General features: G+C 43.9%; 1 protein-coding gene across 2 annotated transcripts in view; it reads right to left on the minus strand.

The window, feature by feature from the left end:
- Window positions 1–223: 223 nt before the first annotated feature.
- The window catches only part of RHOJ (ras homolog family member J), a 60,599-nt gene continuing 45,744 nt past the window's right edge, over window positions 224–15,078 (minus strand). Inside the window, exons 3-6 of one of the 2 annotated variants that reach the window (XR_010364071.1) lie at window positions 10,363–10,527; window positions 9,175–9,270; window positions 5,806–7,903; window positions 224–2,681 (exon numbers count right to left, since the gene is read on the minus strand). Coding sequence is in view for 1 of the 2 variants with exons in the window: in XM_064422929.1 (XP_064278999.1) it covers window positions 7,757–7,903; window positions 9,175–9,270; window positions 10,363–10,527 (408 nt within the window). In the remaining variant the exon portion in view is untranslated. Of the gene's footprint in view, window positions 7,904–9,174; window positions 9,271–10,362; window positions 10,528–15,078 lie in introns of both variants that reach the window. The other variant, XM_064422929.1, reaches the window with a different exon arrangement.

The raw sequence follows: 15,078 nt of genomic DNA on the forward strand, positions 1-15,078 counted from the left end.
TTTCCAGACCAGCAGGGCTGTCTTTCCTCATGTAAATTCTTCATCACCATAAGCCTTTCACTTTCCCTCCTGACCCTTCCAGCCCTGGCTGTTGGACCACAGGGTGCACAGCTCATCTTCCTTGCCAATATGTTGGTAGGTGTTTTTCCTACCTGAAACATCCTGCAAGGTGCATGTGATTAGTATCTGGGAAAATAAACACACCTCCCCAAAAGGATGCTGTCAAAATACTTTGAAATACATTTATTTTGTTAAAATAAACTATGTACAATAAATGATATTAATGTGCATTACAATATACAGTAATTACATGTTTAAAAGATGATAAACAAAAGAGTACAGAATTATGTGCTCTAAATAGGAAATTAATAACGTTTACATGAATTTTAAACTATGCAGAATGCATTTGCTTGAAAACTGAATTTCCTTGGTTTGAAATTGTTTTGCTTTCAATTCTGAAGATTTGGTTAATCTTTGGAAAAAAGCTATACCACACAAAAATCAGACATACTGTTTTAGTGCCCATCCTTTGGTTTCAACAGCCCCATATTCCAGCAATATTGTGCACAGCAACTTTTAAGAGAGAAAAATTCAGTTGCTCACATCAAGTAGGTGCCTCTTTCTCCTAACTGGCTGAGACCTGACTGGTGATGAGTTAGGTCCTGATCTGTGTTGAGGTCATTATATCTGCTTCACAAACTCAATCTGAATAACTTGTTGAACTGTTAGTTTTGAGCATTTATTAAGGAATAATTTTAAGTATTACTATTAAGTAAGCACAAAAATAATGGATTGAAGTGTCCTTGTCTTTTTGTTCTCAGGGGAGCAGAGAATCTCTGTGCAGGGAAATTTTTGCATTTGTAGAAGTGCATCAACATCATGACACATGAAACTGGATTCAGTTGTCCTCACACTCCATCTCCCTGCTCCCCTCTGAAGCCTTCTTTGAGTCCTCCCAGTCTCAAGGTGCTGCTGAGCCCCAGGTGTGACTCCACAGAGGCACTTCCCAGCCCATTCACCAGCCTCAATCCATGTTTTTTGGGCATCAGGGCCACCACACCATGTCCTCCACTGTAGCATTTCCCACCTGGCACCCTGGGCTTGGGTCACTTCTGCTTGTGAGTGGAGAAGGCTTTGCCAGTGTCTTTCCCCTCTCACATAACTTTTTGTTATTGCTTATTAGTAAATTAATATTTACAAGCTTGGGGAGAGTTTGGGCTCATTTGCTCCATGCTGACAGGGCAGTTCAGTGCCTGCCAGGTCTGTGATGCAGTTAGAGCAGCTGCCTATTTAGGGGAAAAATACTGGAGAAGGACAGCATGATAGCCACACTGGATATGATTTACCCACAAACTACTTTGACGGACATCAGACAAATTTTTCTGCATGTTATCAATACGAACAAATGTTGTGTTGGAAGATCTGGAAACTGTAGACTGGTGACAACTGTTTACTCTGAATTTATTAGCCTCCAATCAAAGTTAAAATTCACCAGAGTTGATATCAGTGGGAGCTCAAAATGATCTTCACCAAAACCACATCAAACCTGGTGTCCTGAATGGCATGAGATGAAATTAAGTGACAGCAATGAGTTTAGGGTCTTTAAGCAAAGATAACCATATGTCTTGAATATTACACTTTTAATAAAATGTAACTTTCATCTTCAGCTCAGCAGTGGTTGAACTGAAGTGTTTGAGATCCAGCCTCCAAAGGTGAGATCAGCAAAGTCGTTGGATGCCCCAACTCCTTTCAGGGGTCCTTAACCAGCAGCTAGAAGGTATAAAGGATTCTTGGACCTGGCTCATTGTATCTGTGTGCTCAAAGCTTGGTCAGCCAAAATAAAAGGTCAGAAAAAGAGGAAACATAAAGACTCAAACATTTTCCACATTAGTCATGTGGAAAACCCCATTGAAATTTTCCATTGCCTTCATGAGAATTGAAATGAAGCCAACATAGAGCATCTTTGAAAATCCCACCCTACCATTATAGCTGGAAGCAGCCAAACACTGCATTATGGCCTGTACAATCTGAAAAGGGATGGGGATCCATATTTTCAAAGTTGAAGAGATTTTTCACCACTGACAGCAATTCACATGATTGTTTGCTTGTTGCTCTGGGTTTCTGAACTAATTTTCCTCTTACAATGAGCTTCTGACTCTTTTTGCTGTTATGGTGTGGCTCCTGGAAATGCCCAAGAGAACAGAGTTTTGTTCCCATGTTTCTGAAAGATTTAACTGTAACAAAGAAAAGAGAATTTGAAGATTTTTTTGTTGTTGCTGTTCTAGTTATGGGCGTCCCCTTAACATCTTAAAATGAAATTTATGGTTTAGGATCAAACTGACTAATTGTGGCTCTAGGCCCTGATTTTGCAGCTCTCCCCCGAAGCAGAAGTGATTCTGTTGCATTCATGACTTGGTGATTTTGTCCTGACTTTTTGATGCAAAAATATTTCTATTCCTGTTTTGTTTTGATAGGTGAAGACAGCTGAGATCACAAGCCACTACCGAAATCAGTGGGAGGCTTTTTCCTGCTTTCAGATGGTCTTTATTCACGAGGAGGAAAATAAACATTCATAGTGGAAATTTGTCTTCATTTTTGCAAAGAGCTCAAATGTGACTAGAAGTTATCTGACGTAGGTCACTCCATGCTCACCTCCTGTCACAGCAGATGCTCCTCCAGTCCTATAGAGTTGTGAACCAACAAAATGTTCTGTTATTTCCAGATTTTCCTTTTTTAATGTAGGATAAAACAACATTACAGGTCCTCCTCAGGGAAAAAGAAAATAAATGGAGAAAGGCATGTGCAGCCACATTCCTACATTCTCCCTCTTTGTTTAATAAATGGTCCCTGGGCCAACATGAGCATATGGATTGCTTTGTGGGAGAAGACAAATGTGCTTTTAGACAATCCTGGCCTGAGACAGATTGATGCCACTGCAGATTATTTTTAATCCAGATGAGGTTTCTGTATGGTAAGTCAAGAGGCATTTGCTACTTGGGGGAAAAATGTACAGGGAAAAGTCACGGGCTCTAAGCAAGGTATAAAAGCAGATGGGCATAATTCATATATGAATTAAAGGGAGAGATAGGCTGCCCAGGGAAATGATTGAGTCACCATTCCTGAAGGGATTCAAAGGAACACAGGCCACCACCACTAGAGCAGCTAGCTCTAGCAGCTAGCTCTGGTAATTAAACTGCAAGGACAGATCACCAACCAGCCTCCCTCACGACCTGAGCGGTGCCACTGCGATGGAATGAGACATGAACAACTTGGAGACAGTTACTTGTGAAGAGAGATTCTCTTCAGTATGAGGAGGACTGCCAAAATCTGTCCCTTTAATAAAAGTATTTGGAATAACTTTATGTCATATTAAGATGCAGTGCTATATTTTTGCTATTTAATTTTGTGTCCATTTTGAATGTTTTGAGGGCTTCAAAAGAGAAAAAAGGTGACAAATATCAACATCAGCTGTAGAAATGATTGTTTAGATTGTCGTACTGGACTTGGGGTGAATCTGGTACCTACCTACACAGGGTGTATATCCAGTTGAACAAATGAGAATGGACCTGAGTGGGGTTAGAGCCTTGTTTCTGCCTTCTCCCCAACTTTTCAGAGCTCTGGAAGGCACAGGACAAGGTGTCTGTGAGTTTTTGTGGGACCTCCTTCAAGTCATGCTGGAAGTGGCAGGACTGTCCCAGTTCCACTGTCCTGTTGTTTTCACAGGGCTCTGAAGGGCAGAGGCATCTGTGGGTGGTTTTAATGTGATAACAACTCTCTGATGAATTGAGATCTCTCTCAAATACCTCTAATATCTCCTTGCAGGGGTTTGCAGGAAAATACTTTGGGAACTCTGTTGGAAACTGCAGCTTCAGGTTAAAAACTCTTGGTAGAACAGCAAGGTTCCAGAAGAGGCCAAAGGAGATGAGTTTTACAGGATCCAGCAAGTTTCCTGTAAGTTGTGAGTGCTTCTGAAATGACAGCAGACTATTAGCAAAGGCAGCTCTGTCAAGAAAGGCTTTGACATCAGCTGCATTAAGGGGACATTGTCAAATAAGTTCCAGGGATGGTTTCTAACCTTTATGACTCTCCTTAACAGTGTTCCTTTTAAGGTGAAATTGGGATCTGATTTCTAGCTCATCTCACAGTGAGTAAACGCATCTTCTTTCACCTGGCAGTCCTTTATTGATTTTCTTTCCTTATTACTAATGGTGCTTGAAAAATAACTTGAAGTTTATATCTGTGGCCTTATGCCTGCACTTGCACTATGTCTGGTGTTGTGGTTTTTCTTAAAATAAGCTTTAGTGCCTGTTCACACACCATCTGCTGCTTTTAAAAAAGGCATTAGGTATGACTTGCCAGATAGTCAATGACTCTCCTTACATCTGCCTACAATCCCTTTCTAAAACCTCTTGGCCTGTGCTGTCCCTGCCTCCCCCCGAAAAAATAATGTAACAGGGCAGATCCTTGAGAAATTGCTACATTTCATGGACAGGTGTGTGTATGTAACCTAACACAGGGATAATATTTATGGGACCTGCATTAAACATGTCTTTTCAAAAAACATTTATTTCTGCTGGAAGAAAAATTAAAATAAATGGAGCGCAGAGGCCGTTTCTCAGTGGATTGTGACCACTGTCCCTCTCTTGCAGGTTCCGGAATTCAAATTCTGGTTAAAATCAGTTTGAAAAACTTGAAATTTTACTGCCTCACAAGCTTGACATGTTCCATTTTGTAAGTGCAAAGAAACGCCTGCTTAGCCCTAACATTTTTTTGTATGTACATTAACACTTTTCTATCTGCTTTCTCTATGCAAAGATTTTTTTCAGGATGCTGCAGTTTAACACATTAGAGCAGCAGCATTTTAGTTTTTCCATCACCATATGTTTTGTAGTTTGTTTCCCTCAAACCACTGCAGTTACATCAGTGCTACAACTTCCCACTTGATTTTGATTTTACTGCCAATCCTATGCCATTCCATTAAGATTAACAATCACTCCTGGTACTCTGTGGCAGGCAAAAAAAGAATTTGATTATTTGTGGCATTCCCTGCTGCATGCCAGGGTGCTCCATTTCACTTTTCCAGTGTGCTCATTAGGATGAGCTCAGCTGTCACTCTGGATTTTCTATTTCCTCTATTTCCACTTTTTTTGAAGCGCTAAGAAAACCAGGCAGCTCCAACCTGAGTCCTTGCATTGTGCTTCAGCTAAACCAGACTTCACCTTCTTCCACCAGAGACTCACACATCACTCTCCAGCCACCTACATGGGCTAAAACAATCATCCTAATTAATTTCCACTGAAGTAAAAGGCAGCGCAGTGCAGATATAATTCCCCTGAAATCTGTTCAAGGCCTTTTTGTTGTTGTTGTTTCAGTGGATTTCTAGTCATGTTGTAAGCCTAAATATTAATTTATTTAATCCATGCCTAGTTGTCCTCGTATCCCTCTAATATATTTTTACACATTATAGTTCAGCTGATAGTGTCCTGTTGAGGTGAACACACACTGGGGATGGACACAAACTCTGTGGCACGTCATGGACCCCTGCACCTCACTCTGAGCTGGGTTTTAGCAGCCAGGCCCTCTGAAGTAAATACCTGGGACATAATAAAGCAAACGGAAAATATGCACAAAAAGTCACCAGAAATGAGGGGAACTTATCTGTCTCAGGTATGGCTCAACTGTGTTTCATCCATGTTTGTGTGCAAGGGGAAAAGGATGGTGAGTGGAAGGCACTGGGTAAAAATAAGAGCAAAGCATTTGCCTCGAGTCTGATGGCTTTGGTCAGAGAGAATTGTTGATTTCTACCTGGAAATGTTGTGGGGTGTCAGAGCTGGTTTCTGTAGCTGTCCATAGTAAACTGGGGTTGGAATTAGATGATCTTTGAGGTCCCTTCCAACCCAAACCATCCTACGACTGTATGAAATTAGTGCTGAAGGAGGAGCTCAGATCCATGAGCCTGGTCCTGATGCAGGACTGGGCACTGCACCAAGCTTGTCCCTTCCATGTGCCCTGGGTGCCATTCCCATGGTCCTGTTGCAGTCACTCTGGCTAACACCAGGTCTGGAGTTGCCTGGTTTGTCTGGTGACAGGAGTGTTCTCAGTCAGGGCACTGTGATTCCCAAGGGGAGAGGGCTGCCAGTCTCCTGGGATGGGGTGCAGAGGGGAGCAGGGCCTGTGCCCCCGGGCTGCCACTGTTGTCCCACTGCTGTCACTTGCTCCCTCCTGGCACTCCTGGACATGCTGGCTACAGACACAGCTTCTGCAAGGAGTTACTTCTTCAAATCTGTGTGTGCTGGTGCTGGGGTTTCCTGCTTGGGGACTGAAATCCAGGACAAGACAGTCTTGTGGCACTGCCAGGGTACCCAGAGGCAGCTGCAAGTAACAAGACACCCTTGAGTTCACCTCTGAGTGTCTGTCTGCTGCCATGTGCAAACTGCAGGGTCCTGGGACACGCTTTAATGACAAGGCACAATTTCCCCAGCAGGAAGGGGAGGTCACAGGAGCTTCCCTTCCCCTGTGGGCATCCCATCTCCATGCTTTTGGCTGCAGCCCATCAGCTGCCACTCGTGGAAAAGTCCACTCCTGAGGGCTGTGGAACAGAGCTCTCTGTGGAGATGGAAAAATGGGAGCATAGAGAGAAGAAATGAATGGGAGGACGGAGGCTACAAAAAGTCAACAACTTCGCAACTCCACTTTGATGAGGTTTTGTACAGAAATACTTCATAAAAAAAGGATAATTTTAAGGCAATTGGATCACCTCAAAGCACTTAAAGTCAGTATGACCTTTGGCTTTTTTTTCTATTATTGGCTGTTGGGTGAGATGTAGAAATCCAGCTGATCTGTAAGGTAAATTCTCAGTTGCCATGGCAATATGTCTCGTTCTTGTTCTCAGCTGGAAGAGAGATTGTTCCGTGCTGCTATTTCATGTCTAGGGCAACATTCTTTGGTGGCAGAATTTCTTTGTTTCAGTACATTAATGCTACAATTCTGTAGTTCCTTTCCCAGCTTAAGGAAACATGGCTCAGCCTGAACATTCTTTTGTAAAAATACAGTTATTTGCATTTTTTTTTTTCAGTTGTAAGAACATTCCTTGAGTCTGGAGGTAAATGTTGATCCATTTTGATAGCTTGGGTGCAGCAACATCCTGATGCTGTGAAGTTTCACCATTAAGTGAAAATAAACTGGAATCACTCCACCTTTGCTTCCATGTGGTTTGAACAAACTAAAGTATCTCCTGAACTAGCAAGTCTTATAAAAGAAAAGCAATTTTAAAGTACATTCCTACCTATAGTGTATATCTTACATATTAGATTTCTACAGATCTCCATGTGTTTTCAGTCAATTCAGATTCAATTCCTAAGGACTGCAAATTCCTAATTTGGATCAATTCTTACTTAAGGCCACAAAAGAAGTTTCTCCTGTTTCTTTTGCTGTCTTTAGCTCTTTGTTTTGTCACAAGCCACCTTCACCTTATTCCCAAGGTGAGGAGCCAAGCAGGCATCCTGGTTTCTGTTGGTGCAGTCTGCAGCAGTGGGAACAGGCTGCAAAACAGCTCTGGAGGGTTAGGAAAGCACAGAGACAGGAGTTGGCCAAGGGTGATACAGCTTGGAGGTTTCACAGCATGGAGAGCTCCTATATTTGGGTAAGAAGGACCCTTTTCTGGTCATGCTCCCCTTTTCAGTTGTGTGTGACCTTCATTGCCTTTCTAACCTGCTTGGTTTCACTGAACTCAGCTGGCTCTGCTTCCCAGGGGACGTCACACAAGGGTGCAGCACCTGTGGCACTTTGCACAGCGCTTCTTCTTCTTCTTGGGGTGGAAAATGGTCATGATTGCTTCGTCAAAGACAGTCTTAAGGCCTTTCTGTGTGAGTGCTGAGCACTCCAGGTAGCACTGGGCTCCGATCTGAAAGAGAGGAGGGAAAATGAGAGTCAGTATCCACTGCTGGGAGACACAGAGTGATGCTGTTCCAGCATCTTTCTACATCAGACCATTTCTCTGTTTTGTATCTGGCTGCCTGTGGGGTGAAGGGACGAGCTCATGTGGTCGTCCCGAGGAATCAGCATCAACATGAGTATCTGACCACATGGGGGTGAATGGCTGCAGGAATTCCGTGCATGACCCTCCAGAGAGAGGGGCTGCACCCATGTTTGAGGGCTGGACCAGGAGCTTGGCATCCTGTCTGTGCAGCTGGGGAGGCTTCTGAGGAAATCCTGGGCTGTAGCTGAGCCCCTTCACACACTTGGCTCTTCTGCCCTGAACTGCCACTCTTGTGTCCTGCCTCCCCCAGTCCCTGGGAGCTGCTACCTGGGGAGGGCTTCCAGCTGGTTTCTGGGAGTGGGGAAGCATCATTTTGAGATAGGAACTCCTGGGTATGCTGGCAAGACACAAACACCCACAGAGGTCTGGGAAAGCAGCCTCAGCTTCTTCAGCAACCTTGAGGCTTATTCAGCTTGTTCTGCTCATGGATGCTCTGATTTTGAGGCCAGACACAGTAATAACACCTGCAGCATAAAAGAGGACAAGGCCAGGATCCAGAATCCTGCACCCCGGGGCTTGGGGAATGCTTCTAACCCTCTGCCTTTCCAGAAGAAATGTACAATGCCACAGAAACTTTGGGAACACCTTCTCTGCTGCCTGAAGTGCAATGGATGTGGGAATCCAGCTGTCAGTGCTTTTGTAAGGGATAAGGAGGAGTTTAACAAGAGGTGTCTTGGCTGCAGAGAGGGGTTTGCCACATGCATCACCTGGCAGAACCCTGAGCAAGAAACACTTAGGTAAAACAGGCAGTAAAACCTGTTTTGATGCCCATTTGCCACCTGCTGCCCTGTGTTCCTCCATGCTTTTCTTAGAGCTTGGTCATGGCACCTGCCAGAGATCAGAAGTGTTTGGACCATTCTCTCTGACACATGGTGTGATTTTTGGGGTTGCCATGTGCGTGCCCAGGAGCTGGAATCATTTACCCTTTTGGGACCCTTCCCACTCAGGATATTCTATGTTCCCACTAACATTACAGCAGAAGTGCAGGCTCAGGAGTCACAAGGGGTCCAGCCTGTTTGAACAGAGGCTCCAATCTCTGCCTGGGACCAAGGGGCCTTGGGGGAGCTTTGAAGGAAAGAAACCCAGAGGAAAGCTGTGATCAGTCAGCCTCATGTGGCATCAGAAGAAGCTGTTACCTCCTTTGCCAGCTTCACTCCGTGCTCATAGGTGAGTGGTTTCTCCTTCATGTAAAGCAGCCGCGCCAAAGTTTTGGGATCATCCCGGAGGTCAATCTAGTGCAAAATACACAAAATCTGTGCTGTAATTCTTGAGGCGGATACTCATGGCTTTACATCAGGGCATCTCTTATCACTCCTCAACTCAGGTGATACTTCAGAAGTGAATTGCACATTTACTCACCTTTTTATTTTTTTAAATTTTTTAATTTTACCATGAATTAGTTCTTTGCAGGTTATTGGGCCCCAGCTCAGATGGGTGTGGTACAGGAAAGAACCCCACTGGCAGGGGAAGCTGCTGCAACCCTGCACTGCATCACCCAAACCCCACCCTGACAGGCCAGAGAGACACAGCTCAGTCTGACTTGAAACAAAATCCTTTGTTTCCACGGGAAACATCAAAGTATTCTGGCATTTCAAACCTATCCATTTTCAGACTGTGTGATTCAAAGGGTAATGCTTTTATTTTTAAATGGGTGTTTTAAATTATTCCATTGTAGAAAACAAAGCCATTGTTTGAATTATTTGCCTTTCCTGTGGCATGAGGACTTTGGTTTTGATGAGAATTTGATCTGTTTCTTTAATTTGACTTAGGTTACTGTCCAGTTCTCTGACATTTTCCATGTGGTTGTATTCCTACCCTCACAGTCTCTATCCTCTCTGTGTCTTGGTAACAAACCCGTATTTAAGGCATTTTTATTTGATTGACAGATTAATAGATTTTAAGGCCAAAATAAAGGGATTTGATCATTCAGTCTGACAATCACTATAACACAAGCAGGATGGTGAGTCACCAGTTGTAATGTTGATGCAAAAGCATGAAGGGAGGCTACTTCCTTCCCATGTCATTTGGCTGATTACTACCATTCTTAAAGTTTAGTTTGAAGTTTAGCTTCATCTTCTAGCCACAAACCTTGATGGTTTTTTTCCTTCCTCATTTGAGACCTGTATGAAAACTTTTCTCCCTATAGGTATTTGTGACACATTAATATACATTTGAATAAAAAGATGGGATGAGCTTTGCCAGACTGGACACCTGCACATTGGATTCCATTCCCAGTCCCTGAAATTTCCTCTAATGGGAAAATCTGGCTGAATTTCCTATGAATTAAATAGGAAACCTTTCCAGATGCTCAGGAGAAGCTTTACCTGTGTTCCTATGAGGACATAAGGCACGTTGGGCATGCAGACCTTCAGCTCAGGCACCCACTCCTCCTGCACGTTGTGGTAGGAGGCAGGATTCACCACGGAGAAGCAGATCAGGAACACGTCTGTGTTGGGGTAGGACAGGGGTCTCAGCTGGTTGTAATCCTCCTGCCAGGGGACAACAGCAAGAGTGTCACAAGGAGGGGATGGCTGCAAGGGAGGGTGTCACGTTGGGTTTGATGAAGTGGCCAGCACTGTCCATACTTGTGGCTTTAGGACATGAAATAAAACAGCACACACACTGGGATTTCTCAGGTAAAAAGAAGGGAAGTTTATTTTCTAACTGTAACATTTATAGATTTTTAAAAGTGACAGTGGATTGGAGGAGGACAGTGCCACCTCTCCAATGACACTGGACAAGATAACAGTCTATCAATTTTTTTTACTCCAGAAGGAATGCAAAACCAATAATTATTTACATAAAGTGCGTGAGAAAGTTCGTTACAAGAATGTAAACATCAGAAGACTTAGAAGAATTTATAAGAACAGGGTGACATACTCATTCATACTTCTAAGCTCCAGGTGGCTGCTGGAGGTGGGAGGAACTACCCCTCACAGGACAAGGGTGCTGATTTATCAGCATTTTACCAAAAAGAGCTGAAAATGCCCCATCTTTGGAAGTGTCCAAAGCCATATTGGATGGCTGTGAGTAACCTGGTCTATTGAAAAGTGTCCCTATCCCTGGTGGGATGTGTGTGTGTGAAATGAGATAATTTTGAAGGTCCCTTCCAGCTCAACCATCCTGTGACTGTGTGAACAAGTCTTGTTTGTGCTGTCTGTGGGGATGGTGGTGCAGAAGGTGATGCTGAACAGTCCTGCAGGGTGCACTCATCCTGAAAGCAAAAAGCAGATCAAATCCAGCCTGCAGTACCTGGGTACTCACTGTGGGTGATTTAGAGTTTCCACAGGCCATGGGTGGTGGAAGGAGGGATGTTTTCTCCATGGGCTAGTGGTGAAGAAGGTGAATTTTCAAACACTCGAATCACAGCTGAGATATGTCATTAGCTGGCTTTGATAGCTGAGTTTCAGGGAAGAATTTAGGTCTGTTTTCAGGCTTGAGAAGCTGAGAGCAAGCAGAGGTTTTGCAAGCCATGTGAAAGGGATAGCCTGGCTCTTTCTGACAGTGGGAGCATTTGTAGCTGTGTCTGTGGGTACTATTCAATGTAACCTCTTAGGAAACTTCAGTGCAATGAAACAGATGCTTTTTGGAGGGGATACATCTGTTCCAAAGGCTTTTTTAAGGGTTCCAGAATTGAAAAAAGGGGAAAGGAACACAAAGCTGGAGTGTGGGAAACAATAATACATGCTGCTGTCAAGCCTGGCTGCGATGTAGATCTGCAGTTTATAGTTTCTGCATTCAGGACAAGTCTCAGATCTCTGCAGTCTGGTCACTTTTGGCTATAACTGTGTGAAAATTCAATTGGTGTGATTTGCTTTGCAGATACAGACTAGTTAATAAAAGGAAATAAATCTAATAAAAGGGGGGAAAAAGACACCTGGGTGCTGTTTCTCAGACTCAAGAACATTTATTTTAGGCAGGGGAAGCCCACATTAGAGGCAGGAACAATGCAAGCTGCTGTCTGTCCTGCAGGAGAAAGTGATGCAGGGCTGTATCAGTGTGTGTCAGAACAGATGATGTTTTAGTGCAGACTTAGTTCTGCCTTGCTTTGATTGGGTCAGCGAATGAGAGGGCTTAAATTGTGAAGTGAGACTGGCAAATCACCTTTCTGAAGTCTCTTTTTCACTGACTATATACTAATAAGTTGATGCAGACTACATTTGAATCAACGCTACTTTCCAAAATATACCAATGAATTACTCAACACCAGTTTGCACCAACCATTTCTAAAAAAAATCCCCCAAAATTTAATTATTCATTCTGAAAGGAAGCATGAGCCCAAATTTAGCTCTGTGTCATGAAAGAGAAGTTTCAAAAAGCATCCTAAAACACAAACAGAATGTTTTGTTTTGTCTAACTGGATGTTTATTGTCCCAAACCTACTCTGACAGGAAGAATAAATTCTCATTTACTACCTCCAGCCCTCACAGCCATGATATCTGGGGTAAAAACAGAGTATTTTTCAAGTGGCATAACTGCATTTTTCCAATGGCATAGAAAGATCTGAAGAAGGATTTACAGGAAGAGAAATGTTTGGATGTATCACCTCCAAGAAAGTGGATTCTCTACCTTCAAGGAATAGCAGGAAAAAGCCCCTCAGAGATTTTTTGGGTACACCAGTGATGCAGTTCATGAAGAAGAAAAGTCAGTGACAGGAGATTTATCCAAGGCTCTGGGGATGGCAGCCAGCTCCCAGCAGAGGTTAACAGAGACAAAGAGGATGCCAAGGTGATGGGATAAGCAGAGAAATTGCGTTGTAGAGACAGTTTTATGTGGATGCTGTGGGTTAGGAAAGCCTGGCCTGATTATGGGACATTATTTGAAGCCAGAACATCAAACCTGAGGCTGATTGTGGCACAGCCACCTCGGGCTGATACCGGCTGCTGGGCAAAGATCCTTTCTGTGCTTTTGGTTTAGCTCCTGAGCCAGCCACGTGGTGGCAGCAAGCCTCAAGGAATGCTCATCTAGGAGTTTTTGGGAAGAAATTGGCTAAATATAGCAATTTTCAATATTCCAGACGTGCATATTTAGAGGGGCTGGGACTTACTGTACCATTAAAACTACAGATTAAAACCATGAGCGCTCTGCTTGGCTGTGACAGCTCCAGGAGCACGCATTTAATTTCATTTTCCTTATACCTTCCAAATCCCTAGAAATTCCTTTTTCAGGAAGATCATTCCTGATCTGAGCTATTGGCACAGAGCATAATATAAGTTGTAAGCAGGGACGGCCATGCATCTCATAGGAGAGGTCTCACCTCCCAGCAGGGCACATGGGATTTTTCACAGACAGATTAAAACACAAATATCATGGATAAGAGTCAATCTGGACTCCTGTACGTGAACAGGATCCTCCAGACCACATCAGACAATGACCCCTTCTCTCTACCACAAAATAAAATAAAATAAAATAAAATAAAATAAAATAAAATAAAATAAAATAAAATAAAACCTTACAATAGACCTTTAGAAAAGACAGCCCTACTGGGCAATTTCTCCTTCAGAGATGGTCAGCCACACAAATAATGTAAAAAAGGGACTGAAAATTTGCATGGGTATGGGGCCCATCCAGGGAGGGCTGCTCTAGCAAGTGACAGTCGTGTTTGGGAAGGGACTTGAATCCTTGTGGGCTTGGGCTGTGGCTGATCAATAATTTATTTTTATTTGTTTATTTTCCCAGCTCGTGCTTGCATTGTGCTGCCTGCTATTTAGGGAGCTCGAGATTTCCCAGTTAACGTTGCCTGGCCACTGGTTTGCCTGGAAATGCCAGTGCCAGACCTGGTCCTGCTGAGTTATTTGCCTGTGACTTGCCAGGACCAAGATCAGTTGGTGCTGCTCCTTCCCCTCCACCACGGCCATCAGCTCAGCAGTGTTTGGGCCCAAAAATGCAGCAGAATTGGCTTTTTTTTTGTTTTTATGTTGTGGCTGTGCTGATCTCTTGTACACTCTGCTAAAGCATTTTGCACCTGAGTCCAGCCCAGCAAAAAGACCACAGTTTTTTCCTCCTAGGACCATTTGTGCCAGGGATACAGAAAGCCAGATACCTCAAATCTGGGGTCTCTGCCAGCTCTCCCTTCAGGCTGACAGAGGGTCCTGCTGCAGGAGTGCATTTTTCAATTGTTATTTCATTAGCATGTGTTTTATAGCATCGCAGTGTCAAGGGCTATTTCTGGCTATGACTTCACACTGATGCCTTTGGAAAGCCACACGGCACAAGGAGAAGGAGGGAGGAAACAACCCAGATGATCTGTTGTTATAACTGGAGCATGTGGGAAGCATCATCCCTCCAGCCTCCACGGGGACAATCCAGGCATCAAGGGCTGATTCACTCTCTGAGCTCTGGCTAGATGACCACGTCCTCTGGAGCAGGGTTTGGAAGGGATCTGAGCTTGGTGAGCTGGAAAAAGGGTTTGGAGGCAGGTGGTGAACTGTCTAGTTGGAAGCAGGGGATGGCAAACTGGTGAGGAATGGATGGAGGGGTGAGGCTTGTCAAAGAGAGAGCTGAGTGTTCCTTCTGGCTCAGGAGGACAAATGAGAGGAGGTGTTGCTGTGGGAATGGGTGGCAGGTGGAACTGTCAGCCCTACAAAACAAGTAGGAATATTAAGGCACGGGGTGAAAAGTGACTGGGAACTGAATATAACTCCAGTCTGCCTTGCAAAGGCTTGCAGGGCTGATGGATTGTGGCACAGGCTCTGAGCTCTGTGGACACAGAATAAAAGACTGAACAGGATTTGGACATGGGGCAAGGGCTTGGGTCATATTTTGGGATTGTCTGTTGAATCATCTGTTTGCACCATGTGGATAGGAAAGATGTGTGGTCTGTAAGGGCCACCAAAGCAGCTAAGACTCATGCTGCCTACAGAAACATGATAAGAATAAAATTAAAGAAAGTGAAACCCAAAGCATCAAAGCCCCAGTTCTGCTGAGTGCAGGTTTTTCTGGAAGTGACAGTCTGTTCTAGTGGGGGTTTTTTGATCTCTCTGCATAGTGCTGCAAAGTATATTCTGCCAGAAGTGGCCTTTTGCAGACAGGAGGGTCTC

Source organism: Passer domesticus, chromosome 6 (assembly GCF_036417665.1).
Source record: "Passer domesticus isolate bPasDom1 chromosome 6, bPasDom1.hap1, whole genome shotgun sequence".
Classification (NCBI taxonomy): domain Eukaryota; kingdom Metazoa; phylum Chordata; class Aves; order Passeriformes; family Passeridae; genus Passer; species Passer domesticus.